The 15882-nt window shown below is 33.7% G+C and overlaps 1 protein-coding gene across 5 annotated transcripts in view; it reads left to right on the top strand.

Annotated features, from left to right (window-relative positions):
- Nucleotides 1–15882, top strand: part of LOC143177446 (uncharacterized) — a 167574-nt gene that overhangs the window by 140609 nt on the left and 11083 nt on the right. For all 5 annotated transcript variants that reach the window (XM_076375342.1, XM_076375341.1, XM_076375345.1 and 2 more), the window contains one exon: nucleotides 6718–6867. In XM_076375342.1, the coding sequence (XP_076231457.1) occupies nucleotides 6718–6867 (150 nt within the window). The remainder of the gene's footprint in view (nucleotides 1–6717; nucleotides 6868–15882) is intronic.

The raw sequence follows: 15882 nt of genomic DNA, 5'->3' as shown, positions 1-15882 counted from the left end.
AATGAATTTCTCTTGCACTTCGAATAAAGAGAATGGCGGTTAGACGTGGGGGTATTGTGACTAGGATAGGGGCTGTTCAAATGATTTAATAGCCGAATAGTAGAGGGAGGTAGTAGGGAAAAAATGAAACGCGACAAAACGGTCAAACTGCAAAAATGATAGAGAGGAATTTCCTCTTTAGTTTCTCAATTTGGTCGTTTTGTTGTGTTTCCTTTCTTTTTCGAAGATATAACTAATGTTCGGTATTAGATGCCATCTGGCTCCAGGGGAATTCGCTTTAGGTATTCAAACGCTGCAATTAACTTGTCAAGTACAGTTAAACCTCGATAACTCAAAACCTTTATAAAATGAAAGTTTTTGTTCATTTGCTTCCGCTTTGCTACGAAAACCTCTATAAATCGAAATAAACCTTACTGTAAGTTGAATTATTTACCACATATTTAGGTGCGTTATTTTATCCCTATAACTCGAATTTAGAATAATCAGACCTTTACAAGACTTTTACAAGAAGCTCACCTCTATAATTCAAACTTTATCGTCGCTGTCTCTGAAACTCGAACTTATAGCTGTGTGTTCTAATTTGTCAAATAAACGAATACTTCAAAATATATGATAGATGTCGTGTCTCTATCTGTCCAGCGTTTAGTCTAAATACATACGACCGACAATTTTGTCGGTTTAACTAAAAGCTGATTACAGACTTAATAGCATTTTATATATCAATTGTCTTCTTATCCATTAGATAGAAAAAGAAGGATTATTCAGTCTCTAATCGGCCTTTAGTTAATAAACTGACAATATTGTCGATCGTGTGTGCCTAAGCTTAATCATATGCATGTCCATGCAAGCTACATAGTCGTTTGTCATAGATCGAACGCGTAATTTCCATCACCTCCGTGTCTTGAATTGTCGTCTTCCCATTTACATTGAGTAAAACTCCTGAGTAAAATTAGTATAATCAGTTCCAAGAAGAAACCTAAGACACTGACACCTTGCAAGTTGACATTGAATTTTTCTGTCTTTAAGCTATTACAATCAGCAAATTATTAACTCTAATGCAAACTGTCTGTAAGTTGAATTTTTGTATGTCAAATCACTCTTACTCGAAAACTTCGATGAGTTGACACCTCTAGAACTCGAAGATTTCAACTCCTCCCTTGAGATTCGATTTATCGAGGTTAGATTGTACTTACAATTTATGTGTTACATAATGTACCATCAGTTTATTTAAAAAAATTTCTAATAACGTTTCGTTGCGTAAAGCTATTTTACGAAATACAGTATTTTCAAGTTGATAGAAACATGGAGGGAAGTCAGAATGAATATTATTGACTAAAATAAATCATAGCCTGTAGTATTTTATGCTGAATTTCATTTCAATGAACGCTACGAACTCTTCGGATGACCTAATACCATATCTCACGATAACGCCAAATATAAATTATAAAATCGTAAGCAGTTATAGGTTGTTTAAATGTAAAGCTGTATTTTGAATAGTAACAGAAAAATTGTGCATTTGCAGAGAAAAAATTTGTCCTATGAATTATTTGAAAATGACGTTATTAAATTAATTAGATACTGAAATCTTAAATTCTCTTGTCTATCTACCCCTAGGTGTAGATTGACTCACAGAAGAAGCATTTAACATCTTATATGAAATATCTCAAATATTTTAATACCTTCGTATACATACATATTACATGAAAGTCCCTAATTGAAGATTCAAGTATTCGCAAACTTAAGTATTAAAATATTGAAATGTTCAAACACCTAAGCATTCTACTACTCAAGTATGTGGGTTATAAATACGACAAGTTGAATGTGACTAAAACTTCGAATAAATTCTATTACAAATATAACGAACAAAAAACTATAAAAAAAGAACGAGTGATTCGTTTTACGTATTCCTAATTTTTCTGAAACATTAGTCCAATAAGAAATCCCGACCCTAATTATAAAAGTCTTCATTCTCTATACAATTATTCTATTCTAACCACAACACATGTTTATCAACGATTAATCAAAAAGTCTTACCTATACGAGGAACTCACGTCACTCGAATTTTATAATGCGTTGAAAAAATCCTGCCACGTCCAATTTCGCTTTTTTTACTCACGAGGAAAGCCAAGCAAAATTGCGACGAAACTGGCCGTAGTCAATATCTGAGAGAATTTACAAAGATAATGGAAGGGAATGAAGCCTCTCAATGCATGACACGTGTGCCAGAGATTTTGCGTTTGATTCGAATTCGAAGAAGCAGCGAAAATGATGATGCCTCCTTCGCGACGAGGAAAGTCATTTTCGCATATATTTTGTATGCGTTCAGTGCTCTCGTACGGCAGCTTATCGATGATCGCCAACGAGCGTGGGCCAAGCTGCGTAGATTTACGGAGTCCGGCGCAAAACGGCTATGCTCAAAGCAAACAAGTTAATAAACAAGTAAAGCGATAAATTTGTTGAGGATCTGGGAAATTTATATACAGCGCGATCGCGATATCGGTATTTCTCGAGCTAAGCACTTAGAGATATTGACCATTTATTATATTCTGAATTCATGCGTGTTTTGGCCTAGAATTTAAGAGCGATCGTGTAATTACATAGTTTAAGCTGCGTTTATATGTATTGTGCCACTCTTTATTGGCTGACCAGGTCGTTTACCAAAGAACAGACAAATGGGCTAAACTAAATGTCTCAATACTTGAACGCTTCAGATGTTAAATGTTCTAGTAAATGAACAACTTAAAAGTGCATGTCCTGATAGTTAAACTATGAGATTCCAGAAACTAAGGATACTATTTTATAATACTAGTTTTTAGTTTTAATTAGGTATACCTAATACATTAGTATTTCAGTCTAAAATTGAATGGAATTAGCGTTAGTGTTCAAGTATCGGGAGATGGTCAACTACTGGGGCATTTACTTTACTTCTAGTTAAATGATCACAAATCGTTGCAGCCTGGTTGAAATTGTATTTACATTAGGCAACTTTTTGTGGACTCCACATTGATCAACTCGGTAGCCTGACCAAAAGCTGCCTAGTGTAAATGTAGCTTATCAGAATAGCTAGAAAATCTCTAGTAAAATAGCAAAATCTGATGTCACCTTTTTTCAAAGTCAAGATACATATTCCATGTGTACCTAGATGAGATCTATCGATTTGCAAAAGATGATACTACGTGTATATCACGTAGTTCAAGAACAAAACAAGGCTGCACTTCATAACATATCTATTGGTTCACCTAACTTAAAAATGGACCCCAAAGAGATGCAGATGTCATTTTTCTGATATGGAGAAAATCGAGTTCGAAATAATTCAAATATAAGACAATTCCTCATAAAGTCTCTGCGAAAATTAAGTTATATTTAATTCTTGACATGTGTTGAAAAACAAATTTCTAACGAACTTCATTTTGTCGTTTATAAGTTATTAAATTATACAGAAAATTATGTTATTGGACTTTTGCATCCCTTTTGTTCTGAGTGCCTCAAATCCATGTAGATACTGAAAAGTTAGAAAATGATGACTTGTCAGGTTGTGCTATCCGACTACAGAAATGATAGATACTGAGGGCTTATTCGTAGTATTTGTACACGGACGGAAGACTCGATAATGAGGTGTTTAAAAAAGAAATCGCATTTAGGCGATAGATTCGACAAGTTAAATGTACGACGCGTGTTGCGCCTGCAAAACGCTGATTCATGAGATGACATCTGTCGGCTTCTTTTCTTGTTCTCTATGTCACGGTAACTGGATTAACGTGAAAAGAAGGGAAACACTGCACGAGAGTAAAATTACGATCGAACTGGTCGACAGGATACTGACGGAGGATACGCCGCTTTATAAACGACGTGTCGGTAAATAAAGCCATGATTGGCAGAAATACGACTGGACGGTGCTAAATACCGTGGACATTCTTGGATCGTTTCAAGCTTGCTTTATATGCAACGGAATCCACCGTTTGCAGACTGATTTGGAAAATTACTATTTGTCGTTAATTCTGCACGTCTCGATCAATGTCTGATTGGATATTGTTAACTTTAGCTCACGTTTATTAGGCGAGCTTAACTGTTAGTTAATAGCAAGATCAAGTACGTTTCAAGTAGAACAAGTAAATTTAAATCTGATTGATGAGTTTCGAATTGCTCATGTGTACTTTGAAAATTAGGAACGATGTTTTGAAGTATGTATACTTGAACCTAGACGAACTCGAATTAGGAAAGTGTACTTGAACCTAAATGAGTTCGAATTAGTCAAGTTAGTCGAATCACTTATACTTAGGTAGCTTGATGTCAAGTTTGTGTCCATACAAGTCAAATTCATTCTAAGGAATTTCTAAGATCACGACATTCACAGAATCAGATGATGTAGTGTAAAAATCATAGAACTTACACTAACTCAAGTTTTAATATTTGGTACAAGAAATACTCATAAATTAATGAACTAAAAAAATTGTGAATTTTTGTATGCTATTACGTTAGCCCGTAAATACTGTTGCTCTACGTTTCACATAGATAGAGACGTGGAAAAATAAGAATTTATTCAGAAAAAGGTTCAAATATTATTTTAGAATTTGACAATAGTTATACAAAGTAAAGATCAGACTATCAGTAATTATAAATTATCTTAACAGATATTACGTGAGGGATGATCTAATAATAATTATTTTACAGTAATTCTACCATATTATAATTATTAATTATCAACTGAAAATTAACTTCCCAATCTTAATTGTCTATGAGCAACGCATCTATGAATCTCAGCTGTACTATAATAATATATAATATAACTGTAATATTTCTAGATTTTCTTTATGATGACCAAGTTCGTAAACAAGTTCACACTGTAAAAATGGCCAAGAACTATCTTACCCCCTCAACATAAAAGCTTTGCTAATTCAGTTAATCGTAAACCTGGGAGAAACTCGTAGAATCAGTCATAGCTTATGTTACATACTTAGCAATTTTTATTAGATTCCAAGGTATTCTTTCATAGATTCTACACAGAATTTTAATTCTTGAAAGATTTGATCTGAGTGGATGTATTAATAACATTTACCTAGGTCGGTGCTTAAGGGATCGAAAATTGGATCGAACTAAGCCCACTCAAAGCGAATCGAATCGATTCGTTCTCTTTCGAACTTAATTCTGCCCTATTGAATTACATTCAATAAAGCTAGATGCATTCTCGCGAAGGACACCTTCGAACGAGAAATTTCTTTTTCATGATTCGAATGATATGAGGTATAAGGTTCTGTAAAGTACGTGACTAGCTTTGGATAGGATAAAAAAAAACGGCTAGGGAGAACGAAAGAGTGACCATTCGTCGAGTGCTTCGTTGACTTTCATGACAGATCTGCGCGTGCTAGTTGGCTCGGCCGACCTAGCGGAAATACATATTTTATCGATCTTACTCGGAAGTAGGTACCGCTTAAGAGTTCGATCCTCCTCGTGATTTAGCACTGTACTTTATTTGACTGCTATTTGTCGACATAGTTGGCGTTCCATTTTCCGGTGTAATTAATGATAACTGCTGTGATATGATAGTACGTTTCTTATGACACATAGTATTGAATGCCTAAATCAATTCTTAATAATGAATTATAGTCATGAATCATGCAATATTTATTATTCAATTAACTCATTCTTTCCCAAATTATTTAACAAGTACAAAAAACTATGGAAGTTCACATTCCATTTATTGTTATTTCTTAGCAGTGCCAAATAAAGAACTTAAACAAGATTTTGATTTTAATTGATATATAGTCATATGGCTACGTGGGAAAAGAAAGGGTTAAGTTACGTGAAGTAAAATAAGCACGAGTGGCATTTCTTTGAAACTACCACGAGGCGGAAAAATGTTTGAATTTAAAACAGTTATTAAAAATGTGAAAGTCTGGAGGCAGAGAATGAATTCAAAGATTTAATGGTTAAAAAAGTAAGTTAAAAATGTGAAATATTGCCTTTAGATGAGGATCAAATGTAGCCTGTGCAATGTCGTCTGATATTCATGAATAAACTTTGAATGTTTATGTAAATTCAAAATTTTGTGAATATAACTAAAGGGATTGAACTTAAACTGAATGGGTGAATCGAGGGACAATACAGTCTAAAAATTACATTTTGAGATATTTGATCCTAATGTGTAGTCCTGTGTATTTTACATAGGTACATATTTGGATCCCAGCGCCAGAATATGTTACGCCCCCTTGTTTGTTATGTAACTTAATATAGTATTTTAACTTTAGGGTCCAGATATAATTTTGAGATTAGGATTACATGGATCTATGTTAGGATTACGCTTAGAATTGAAAACGTACAATTTTGTACTTGTTCTTCATTTCACCGATTCAGTTCCTTTTAAGGAATCTATTTCGACATTTAAATATTTGATACACTTTTACATACAGTACAACATCGATTCGCCAAGCCTTCGTCACTAGCATTTTCTTATTTGGGATTTGGATTATTCATTGGGTTAACAATAAATACACTACTATTGCAAATATTCCTGAAGCCACAAAAGTATATTATTACAAATGCGTACAATGTTACCTCTTAACTACGTTATTACAAATGCCTAAAGTTTATATCGAATTTTGTACAAACTAGATCTAAAGTCATTAAAATTCGTCATTCAGTTCGTGCCAATCTAAAGCCACTAAAATTCGTCAGGCAATTCGTCTTTCATTAACATCCTCTCTTATTGTTGCATTACAGGTAGTCCTATCAGCGTGCAGCACATACTTCGACACAATCCTATCGCAGTACGAGGAGAAGGACCCCATCGTCATAATGCGTGACGTGAAATTTTCGGACATCAAAGTCTTAGTCGAGTTCATGTACAAGGGAGAAATCAACATCGATCACGTGAGTAACACGTAATTAATCTCTCCTCTGAATGACTCAACTTTTGCGATTCCCGTTATCCTTTGGGACAAAGATTCAAACGCTGACCCAGAAGCGCACGTCGAACAGAAATCCCGCGAGCTGGTCGGAATTTCAGGCGGAACGAAGGAACTTTCCGACGTTCTCCTCAAAAATTCAACGAGCAGACGATATCACTCGTCATTATTTCATTTCCATCGAAAACTGGGCTTTTCATCGTGTTCCACTGAAATTACTTCGGTCTTGCCGCGCAAAGCGAGTTCAACGCGACCTGAGAAACGCTGCTACCCGAGATGCCTCGAGTGGCGAAATTAAAACTGATTAAAGAAATAAAGCCCCGTGGAACGCTCTTCTTCCCCTCTGATCCCTTCACAGACTTGATAGACGACTTATTTACATCGTGGACATTACGAGGGCACTCGTGTTCCGCCGACGGGGGAAAAAGTGTTGCGGGAGAACTCTGCCTGGCCTCGATTTATTAATAATTGAAGACTCGTGGCTCTTCGAGCTTCGAGCGTGCCGCACTTCAAAGCAAACTCGGGAGTTCTCATTAATCTTCCGGCGAAAATCGTCGGGATGCTACAATTTGTTTTGCGTCGTCACGGTCAATCGTCTCTTTCCTCTTAGTTTGCTTTGTTGTTGGATGAGAACGAAAAGAGCTTTGTCACTGGTAGAAACGATTGTGAGAGGAACTGTATCGATGCTGGCTGATTGACGATCCTTGTGAAAGAGGAATCCGTCAAAGTGTCACGTTATAGTACTGACTCGATATAAGCTTAGGTACGATTTGAAAGCAATTAGGAGTTTAGAGAATGTACAGGATGTCTCAGAAATACATGTCAATATTTCAGGAGCTGAATCTACACATTAAAATGAATAAAAATGTTATATGAGTTTATGTCCCACATATCTTACATTTCGAGTTATGGATGATTAAAGAAAATGTTTGAAAGTATCTGTCATCAATTAGATTTTTACATTTGATGTCATTTAAAATTATCTAGTATCCATTGTAAGTGAATAGTGTGCACAAATTGCAACAAAAAGTACAAAATGAATTGGAGACTACTCAAGGAACACCTGATATTTTCTAGCTAGCACAAAACTTGATACTAATTGTAAGGCAGCCAGAAGCGTGTCTTGAGGCACGCTGTGATGTAACATTTTCAAAAAATTCAAAAAAATTAAGATCTTAATTGAGATCTCGAATATAGAATGTATATTTTCAGTAAGAAGACAGAGCATTGAAAGAACTTTTTCACTTGAAAATACGGGTTCAAGCCGATACAAATTCATAAGACAATATTGAAGTTGAAATTTTTGATTTAAACGTCCCAACCAAATCTCGACTACGCTACGATTTAATCAGAATTTAGGCGAGACTTAGTCGCGACTTAATCAGGACTTAATTGGAACTTCGGACTAATCAAAAGCAAAAACATGTGACTTTAACCATTTTGCCTTACAACCACAGATATAACATAGCAAATTATTTTGATTTGCAGTTAGTGCGTCCAATAATATTTACAATGCTCTTTGTGACAAAACAATCGAGAAAATTAATACAAGTATGTATTGTTACTTTAATTATATGTTTAATAAAATAACTTTTGTTTTTCCTAATTTAAAAAGTGATTCTAAACACTTGATCAATAGTCTATGTGTACATGTAGGGAGGGTCCCAGGATTGATAGTACAAGCGGAAAAGTCATAATTTTACCTGAAAAAATATATGGAAAGTATAGAATTAAATTTTTTTATATCGTGCTTCGTTTTCAAACAGAATAACGTTAAATTTTAGCCGAAGACAAAAATATCAAAGTACAGTTTTAGGCTTTTGTGAGGTAAACGAAGTTGTTTCCCATTACTCCGTGTATTCCTCAAGCACCTAACACTATATTTCTGTAACTTATACCTGATCATAGTTTGAACTTAATTTTTCTTGAAAATGAAACACGACATTAACAAGTTTCATTCTTTATTTTCGACTTGCTTGTAAAAACATATAGAATCACTATGTACCTTTCCATTTGTGCTGCCAGATCTGGCATACTCTATATATCAAAGACTTAATTATTATTTAAATATATTTAATTATGTGTAATACAAACAGCAGTTACATTTTCGATTATTTAATTGATATAGTCATCAAATGGTAATTACGTATACAGGGTGGAAATTATAAAGCGTTACAGACGAATATCTCCAAAAATATTGATTATACGCAAAAATGTTTCAGATGAAAGTTATTTAGCGCCGAGAGGAATATCATGTGGCGGGATTTTTATTTCTCTCGGTGGATGCGTAAAAGGTGAGGTGAAGATCACGACCATTTTTTCAAATGGAATCACACATTCATTTTTCGCTAGTATTGTAGCCTACTTTAAGATGAATTTGGAAACTATCTACAGAAGGTCATTCAAGATCAAACTTGCAGCTAAATGCCGAAAAGGTGATCGAAATAAATTTATTGATAATTTAACGTAATTGCGTTTTATTTATAGTTCAGTAAGTGTTCAAAATGATTATCTTGTAGTTCAATGCACTTAACAATTCTTTGTTGAAATGATTGTCTAATCTTGCGCAACATTCCCACATTTATCTTAGCACAAGCTTCGCGTATTCTGACTTTCATGTTTTCAAGTGTCGTAGGCTTAATGGACATTACACAGTCTTTAATGTAACCCCATAGGAAGTAGTCGAGTGGTGTTAAACCAGCGAACGGGGAGGCCAGGCTACAGGACCTCCTCAACTTACCTACCTTTCTGGTAAGATTTCGTTCATTTAAGGTATTTCAAGGTATTTCGTTCATTAAAGGTATTTCCTCACATAATTGGGGTAGTATATTGCGTAAGAGGTTGACATGAACTTGCCCAGTTAAACGTCCTTTGAAAAAGTACGGGCCAGTGACAAAATTTCCAATAATGTTGCACCAAACGTTTAGGGTCCATGGATGTTGAAACGTCGCTGTTTTTATCCAATGCAGATTTTGAGGTTCTTATATATAAATAATACATATACAAATAAAACGCAATTACGCTAAATTATCAATACATTTATTTCAATCACCTTTTCGGCATTTAGCTGCAAGTTTAATCTTGAATGATCTTCTATAGATAGTTTCCAAATTCATCTTAAAATAAGCTGTAATACTAGCGAAAAATAGAAGTATGATTCTATTTGAAAAAATGGTCGTGATCTTCACTTCACCTTTTGTGCATCCACCGAGAAAAATAAAAGTCACACCACATGATGTTCCCCTTGGTGCTGAACAACTTTCATCTGAAACATTTTTGCGTATAATCAATATTTTTGGAGATATTCGTTTGTAACGCTTTATAATTTTCACCCTGTATGTTGCTTTTATGACCAGAAGCTCTAGCACACAGACTGAAACATTTAAACGCCAAAAAAGGAAAAGGATTTAATTAAATTTTCAATAATTTGTAATATCTTTATTTACTTTCACTTTAATTTACTTGATATTTTATAGAGCGACATGTATACATATTTATAACAACTGGAAATTATGTTTGAGGCAATTAATAATCAATATGGGTTAAATGCTTCAAAGGCAGGAAGTAATAAATTATTGTCGTTAGTTATAATTTAGGTAGCCGAGGACAATTCGCTTCTGATGTCTTCTCTTTTTGGTAGTTAAAAAAGTGAAATTTTTGAATGTGGCCTTAATTCAGTAGCCAGAAAATTAAACGAACAATTCTAAGAAGTACGGTTCCTAAATTAACTCTCGTGACGGAATGATTCTTTTTTAACCCTCTTTTATTCTTTTCTGTTTGTTTTTGTTAACTAAGCTTTCAACCTTATTTTAAGTATTTAGGTAGTACGATAGCAGTAAAACAGACATATATACAGGGTGTTTCAAAACATGTAAGACATTTTTGGAGAATAGATCCTAGACATGAAGGCAATGAAAAAAGTTCGTGTGTACATATGTCCAGAAACATTTATTTATTATCTATCCTCATCTTTGAGATAAATACATGTGTAAATGTACTATTAAGCTTACATCGAGACAACCCTATAGCCTCTTCGATCACTTTATCTTTACAGTTTACTTTACGTCATTTCAGTTCGATCAAATACTTCTGCTTCAGCATCCATTTCGCCACGATGCCTCGATTCTCGCTCTCTATTCGAAACATTCATTTGATACAGGTGTATAACTAACTGCAATTATCAGCTGCGAAGCAAGAAACGCGGCAGCTGGAAACGCAGTGTTCTGCTTTACTCATTCTTGCGTCGCGTAGAAAGATAAATTACGGCTGACCAGTGAGCACCAGTTAATTAACTAATAACGTGCAATCGATCGTAGTCATTCTTAAGTAGGCAAAAACTGGCAATCGTTCAGGTAGACCGGAGAAAAACAGAATGAGCGCGTAAACTCGAGAACGACTGTACCTACAGGTGAAGAACTTTATTGGAGATTCTTGGAGAATCTTTAACGCTGGCAGCTTCGTGTTCTGTCAATGTAAATTGTTTAAAAGAGGGTTTAAGAGAGAATAGTATTCACCAATAATGGAAGCGTTTAACTTATTCTTCAAATTTGACATTTTTGCTGTTTTGGAGTATTGGTTTTTTGAAATATTACGATAAGTAATGAAATCTGATAGATGATATTTACTTTTAATGGAAATTTAATGGGTTATTAAATTCACTGATGAAGGGTGAAGGGAAAAGAATAAGGAACGTTCCAGAAGAGCTTTATTAAGAAAATCAATTTTTACTACCTTATCATAAATAGGGAAACAAGGTTTAATGAAATTAACTATAAAGACCGTTCGTAATTTTCCGTTAAAGAACTTTTTTTACTCTGTTTAAAACATCATGTTAAGCAAAAGCTAAATTGTGTTATTTAAATCATAACATGAAACCTATACATACATGTCGCACATGTATTATAAAACTGTGTTTCTCAGGGGAAGTAAAAAACTATTTATGAGTTTAGGAGAAAATTATGTATTAAATACATAATATTGAGGTAAAGGGTAGTTCTACTTAGTGAAAGTTATCTTATTTGAATAATTAGTCTAAAAAATAGTTAGGTGTTACTTGCATTAAATGATAATTAAGACTTAAATAATTTGTAATTTCTATTTGAAGACTTTTTTGAATAAATTTTATAGTTTTGATCTTTAACTAGTAAACTTTTTATAACGAATAGAGTTTATAACAAGTAGATTTATCAAACTGATTTATAGTTGTAGTTCAAAAATTACGTTTTCTGAGTTGTATACTTCAGATTTCTAAAAAAAAACCATTTTTTTACTTATGTTTCATATTGAAATTCTAAAAATATATTATTTTTTATCTAAAACTTGTAGAAAATGAACAAGAGTCATACATAACAATTGAAAATGGGTCATATAAAACAAAAAATATACCGCTGTAGTTTTTAACAATGCTGAGGGCAATCCGAAGCTTCAGCAATACGACAAAACAGCATTTGTCTTACGAGAAGAACTTCCTAACTATAATACTTTCGTTTTAATAAGTCTTTGCAGATTTATAGAACCTAGAGAAATAAATTCTTCAGTAAATTCCTCAGTCACGAACTCTTTTCAATAGTTCGAGCTTCATTTGTAATTATGTACTTGCACGTTGAACTTTACTTGTACAGAGTGTTCTACATAAATATTGTCATAAAATATTAGAACTTCCTCTTAAATTGTATAAAAGATAGTGTTAAGCAAATGCTAAATTATGTAATTTAAATCAACTTTGGTAATAGAAATAAAAATCAGAAACAATACAATTCATTTTTTTCGGAGATGAGAGCACTAACTTTTATTTTTTTTAATGAAACTATAATATTTTTCCAATATTGTTTTATTAAAATAAATAATAATGAATCGAGGAACTATATACATATTGCAAAAAAATTTACTTATTTAATACATCTTGTGCAGTATTACATACAAAAGATTCGTCTTGGTAAGTGACAATAAATATGTAATTGTAGTTATTATTCTGAATGGTAAGATTGTTTCCATATTCATTCTAAATTTTTCATTGCACTTGTTTTGTGTAGGGTTATTTACAATCTATAATCTACACTGCTTTAATAGAAGATGTACGTTTAAAGCAAACAATTAGCGCGTCATATAAAGAAGTTACGATAATATCATTATCGTAAATAGTACAACATCGTACCTCTAAACGTTCGACTATAGTAGGTATTGGAATTGCAATCCATTTTTTTGTAAGTACAGTTCTGATGATTAAGTAAATTTATTTTACTTCACTCTGATGAAGTAAATTTATTCTACTGAATTGCAATTTCATCACTCGCTATCAACACGAATGTTCAAAAGTACCGCGACGTTGCAATATTTATATTGAACTTTTATGTATTGTTTGTACCTTTTTTAACACATGTATAATTTTCAAATATATTATCATTCATTCTAATAATAACTGAATGAAAAATATTGTGACTTCATTTTAAAAACAATTAACATTCTTGATCCTGAAAAAGGTAAATGAAAAATGTGATTTATTAAAGTTACGTCAATTTAAGTATAGTTCAACTTTTATGTAACAAAATGTAATATATATCAATAATGTTAATGTTATATAATTATACAAACATAATATGAGAGTTACTTAGCTGACGTATGATATTAAAATTCTTCCTCGTAAATATCAGGTCTAATGAAACTCAATCAAAAAAACTTGTGAAGATATTTAGAAGAAACATAGAAGGAAATTATTTTAGAGACAAACAGAAACACTTTTAAAAGACACTGTTTTGAAAAAAACATACAGAAAAGTTTCCCTAAACACGGTGAGTGTGTCGACGAAACGAGTATTTAATATTATTGTGGTAGATGTTGTTAATTTCTTAACTAATCAATGTTTAGTTTTGAAATCATTTTCCTTGTAAGAAAATCATAAAGATTGATGTTAGTCACTATTGTAGACAATTGAGTGATATTTATGTTATTATTATGAATTTCATTTTATTATTATATATTCATATTAATCTCGTTATTAATTTCAAGCCTTGCTTTTTAACACTAGTATACGTGAAATCTGTATACAATCTTTTTATCTCTTCTTACACGAAGAAATAACTTCCCTAAAGAATCTTAATCAAACCCCTAGCGCCATTCATCTATCGCGATGCGCTAGTTTCTCTCAACTACAACATCTCTGCATCGTCCTCATAAAGTCTATAAGACATAGAAGAGCTCGATCGCTAGGTAATTGAATTCAGTCCGGCAGAGATGCCATCCAGAGGGGTTCCTGTTCCGCCCGATTTCTATTCGTGATCAGACAGGCGCAGCTAGGTTCACGAGCTTTCTCCAGCCACGGTTTTGCCCGCGAAAAATCCGGCTCCGAGTGAAAATGCGCAACAACGGTCCTCGGCAGTTGTTGCCTCGTTCTCGAAGGGGAAGAATTCATTCGATTAGAAGTGTACATCACTTGAAAGACTAAAAAAATAGGTTTCTAACCTTTCACCCTATGGTAACTATCGAGCAAAGCATCGAAATTTTATTAGGCCATGTTAATAAAACCAACATTTTAGTTTTAGCCTACAAGTTTGACTTATTAAAGTTAAAAAATGGCGAAATGGTGTAACATTGTTTATAGTCATGTTTGGTAGAACTTTGTCAATCGGTATTCAGCTGATGTATGATTACCTTTTATTTGAAAACTTTATTCCTTATAAGTGTGTCTAAAATGTAGCATACAATTTTTGAATAACTTTGAAGAAGAAGGAAATGGGATTTTTGTAAAAATAAAATATTTTCTTCGTTGAAAATGATCAAGCTTAAACGTTCACAATTTTTCAACAAATTAAGATATCAAGAAAGTCATATGTTAAATTATACATAATTTTATAAGATATGATAATTCAAATTTGAAATTAATCGGATGGGCACTTTCGGAGACTTAGTTTGCCAGCTGACAAAGTCCTATTAAACCAGACTGTAGATAGTGTTGTCCCATTTTGTACCTGTAAGTAATGAAAAATGTAAAACAAGGATTATTTTATCACTATTATTTATTATAAATAGGATAAAGTTCGATTAGTGAATAGAGAAATATAGGTTAAAGGTAACAAAATACATAATATATCATTCATAAAGGAATATGTTACAAGAAATTATAACAATTTAAATAACAAATTCCTAAAACTGCACATTTTGCTCGAAAAAGTTCAAGTGAACAGACATCTTATTGGCTTCAATACAGACATGATTTAGGAGGTCAGACTTATTGTAGGTGCATAGAAAGCTGGATGAAGCATCAACGCAGATATTAGCAAACTCGATGGCGCATAAAAATGTAGAATTGATCATAGTTTCGGGCAGCTTACAACACCATTAATTAATTTTTGTAAAAACATCAGATCAGATCCCACGTTAACCAGAGACATAATTAGAGCGTAATTATAATCTGTTATAATAGCCATAACTCTGCCCTAGCTTAAAGGCTGCAAATCCAAGGAAGTCGTGTTGAACGACGTTATCGCAAAAAGTAAAAATGTTCGTATTTCTCTATGCTTTCAAGGTGGCGTCCCTTAAGCCTCATTAGAACAGAATTCGCGTCAGCGCGGCGATGGGAGCATCGCTTTTTCCGCTGGCAAGGCAAGAAACGAAAGCGACGGCCGGTTTCTGAAATACACATTATTCCCGGTCGCGGCGGCCGCCGCCGGAGACGCTGACCCACATAAGCATTTTTCCAATTCCGTCCGTGGCCGATAGAAAGCCAGCCGCCGCGCCGTTTGTAGAAAGTTCCCATATTATTTAGCATTCTCTCGGCCGCGCCGGCATTATCGCTGGCGAAAATTGGCAAATAATAATTGGACCTATTCCACCAATGCACGACGTTCTGCCCGATATATCGACTTTTGCCTCCTCCCCAGCGACGAATCCGATTTATTCTACGCTCCCGCGGCCCCTGCCAGTCCCGGCCACAGGGTTTGCTTGGCAAATTGAAACGGCCTGGGATTAATGGAATCGCTAATTT

The sequence above is a fragment of the Calliopsis andreniformis genome, chromosome 3 (assembly GCF_051401765.1).
Source record: "Calliopsis andreniformis isolate RMS-2024a chromosome 3, iyCalAndr_principal, whole genome shotgun sequence".
Lineage (NCBI taxonomy): Eukaryota > Metazoa > Arthropoda > Insecta > Hymenoptera > Andrenidae > Calliopsis > Calliopsis andreniformis.
The sequence above is the reverse complement of the archived record's forward strand: the minus strand, read 5'-3'. Positions and strand labels throughout refer to the sequence as shown.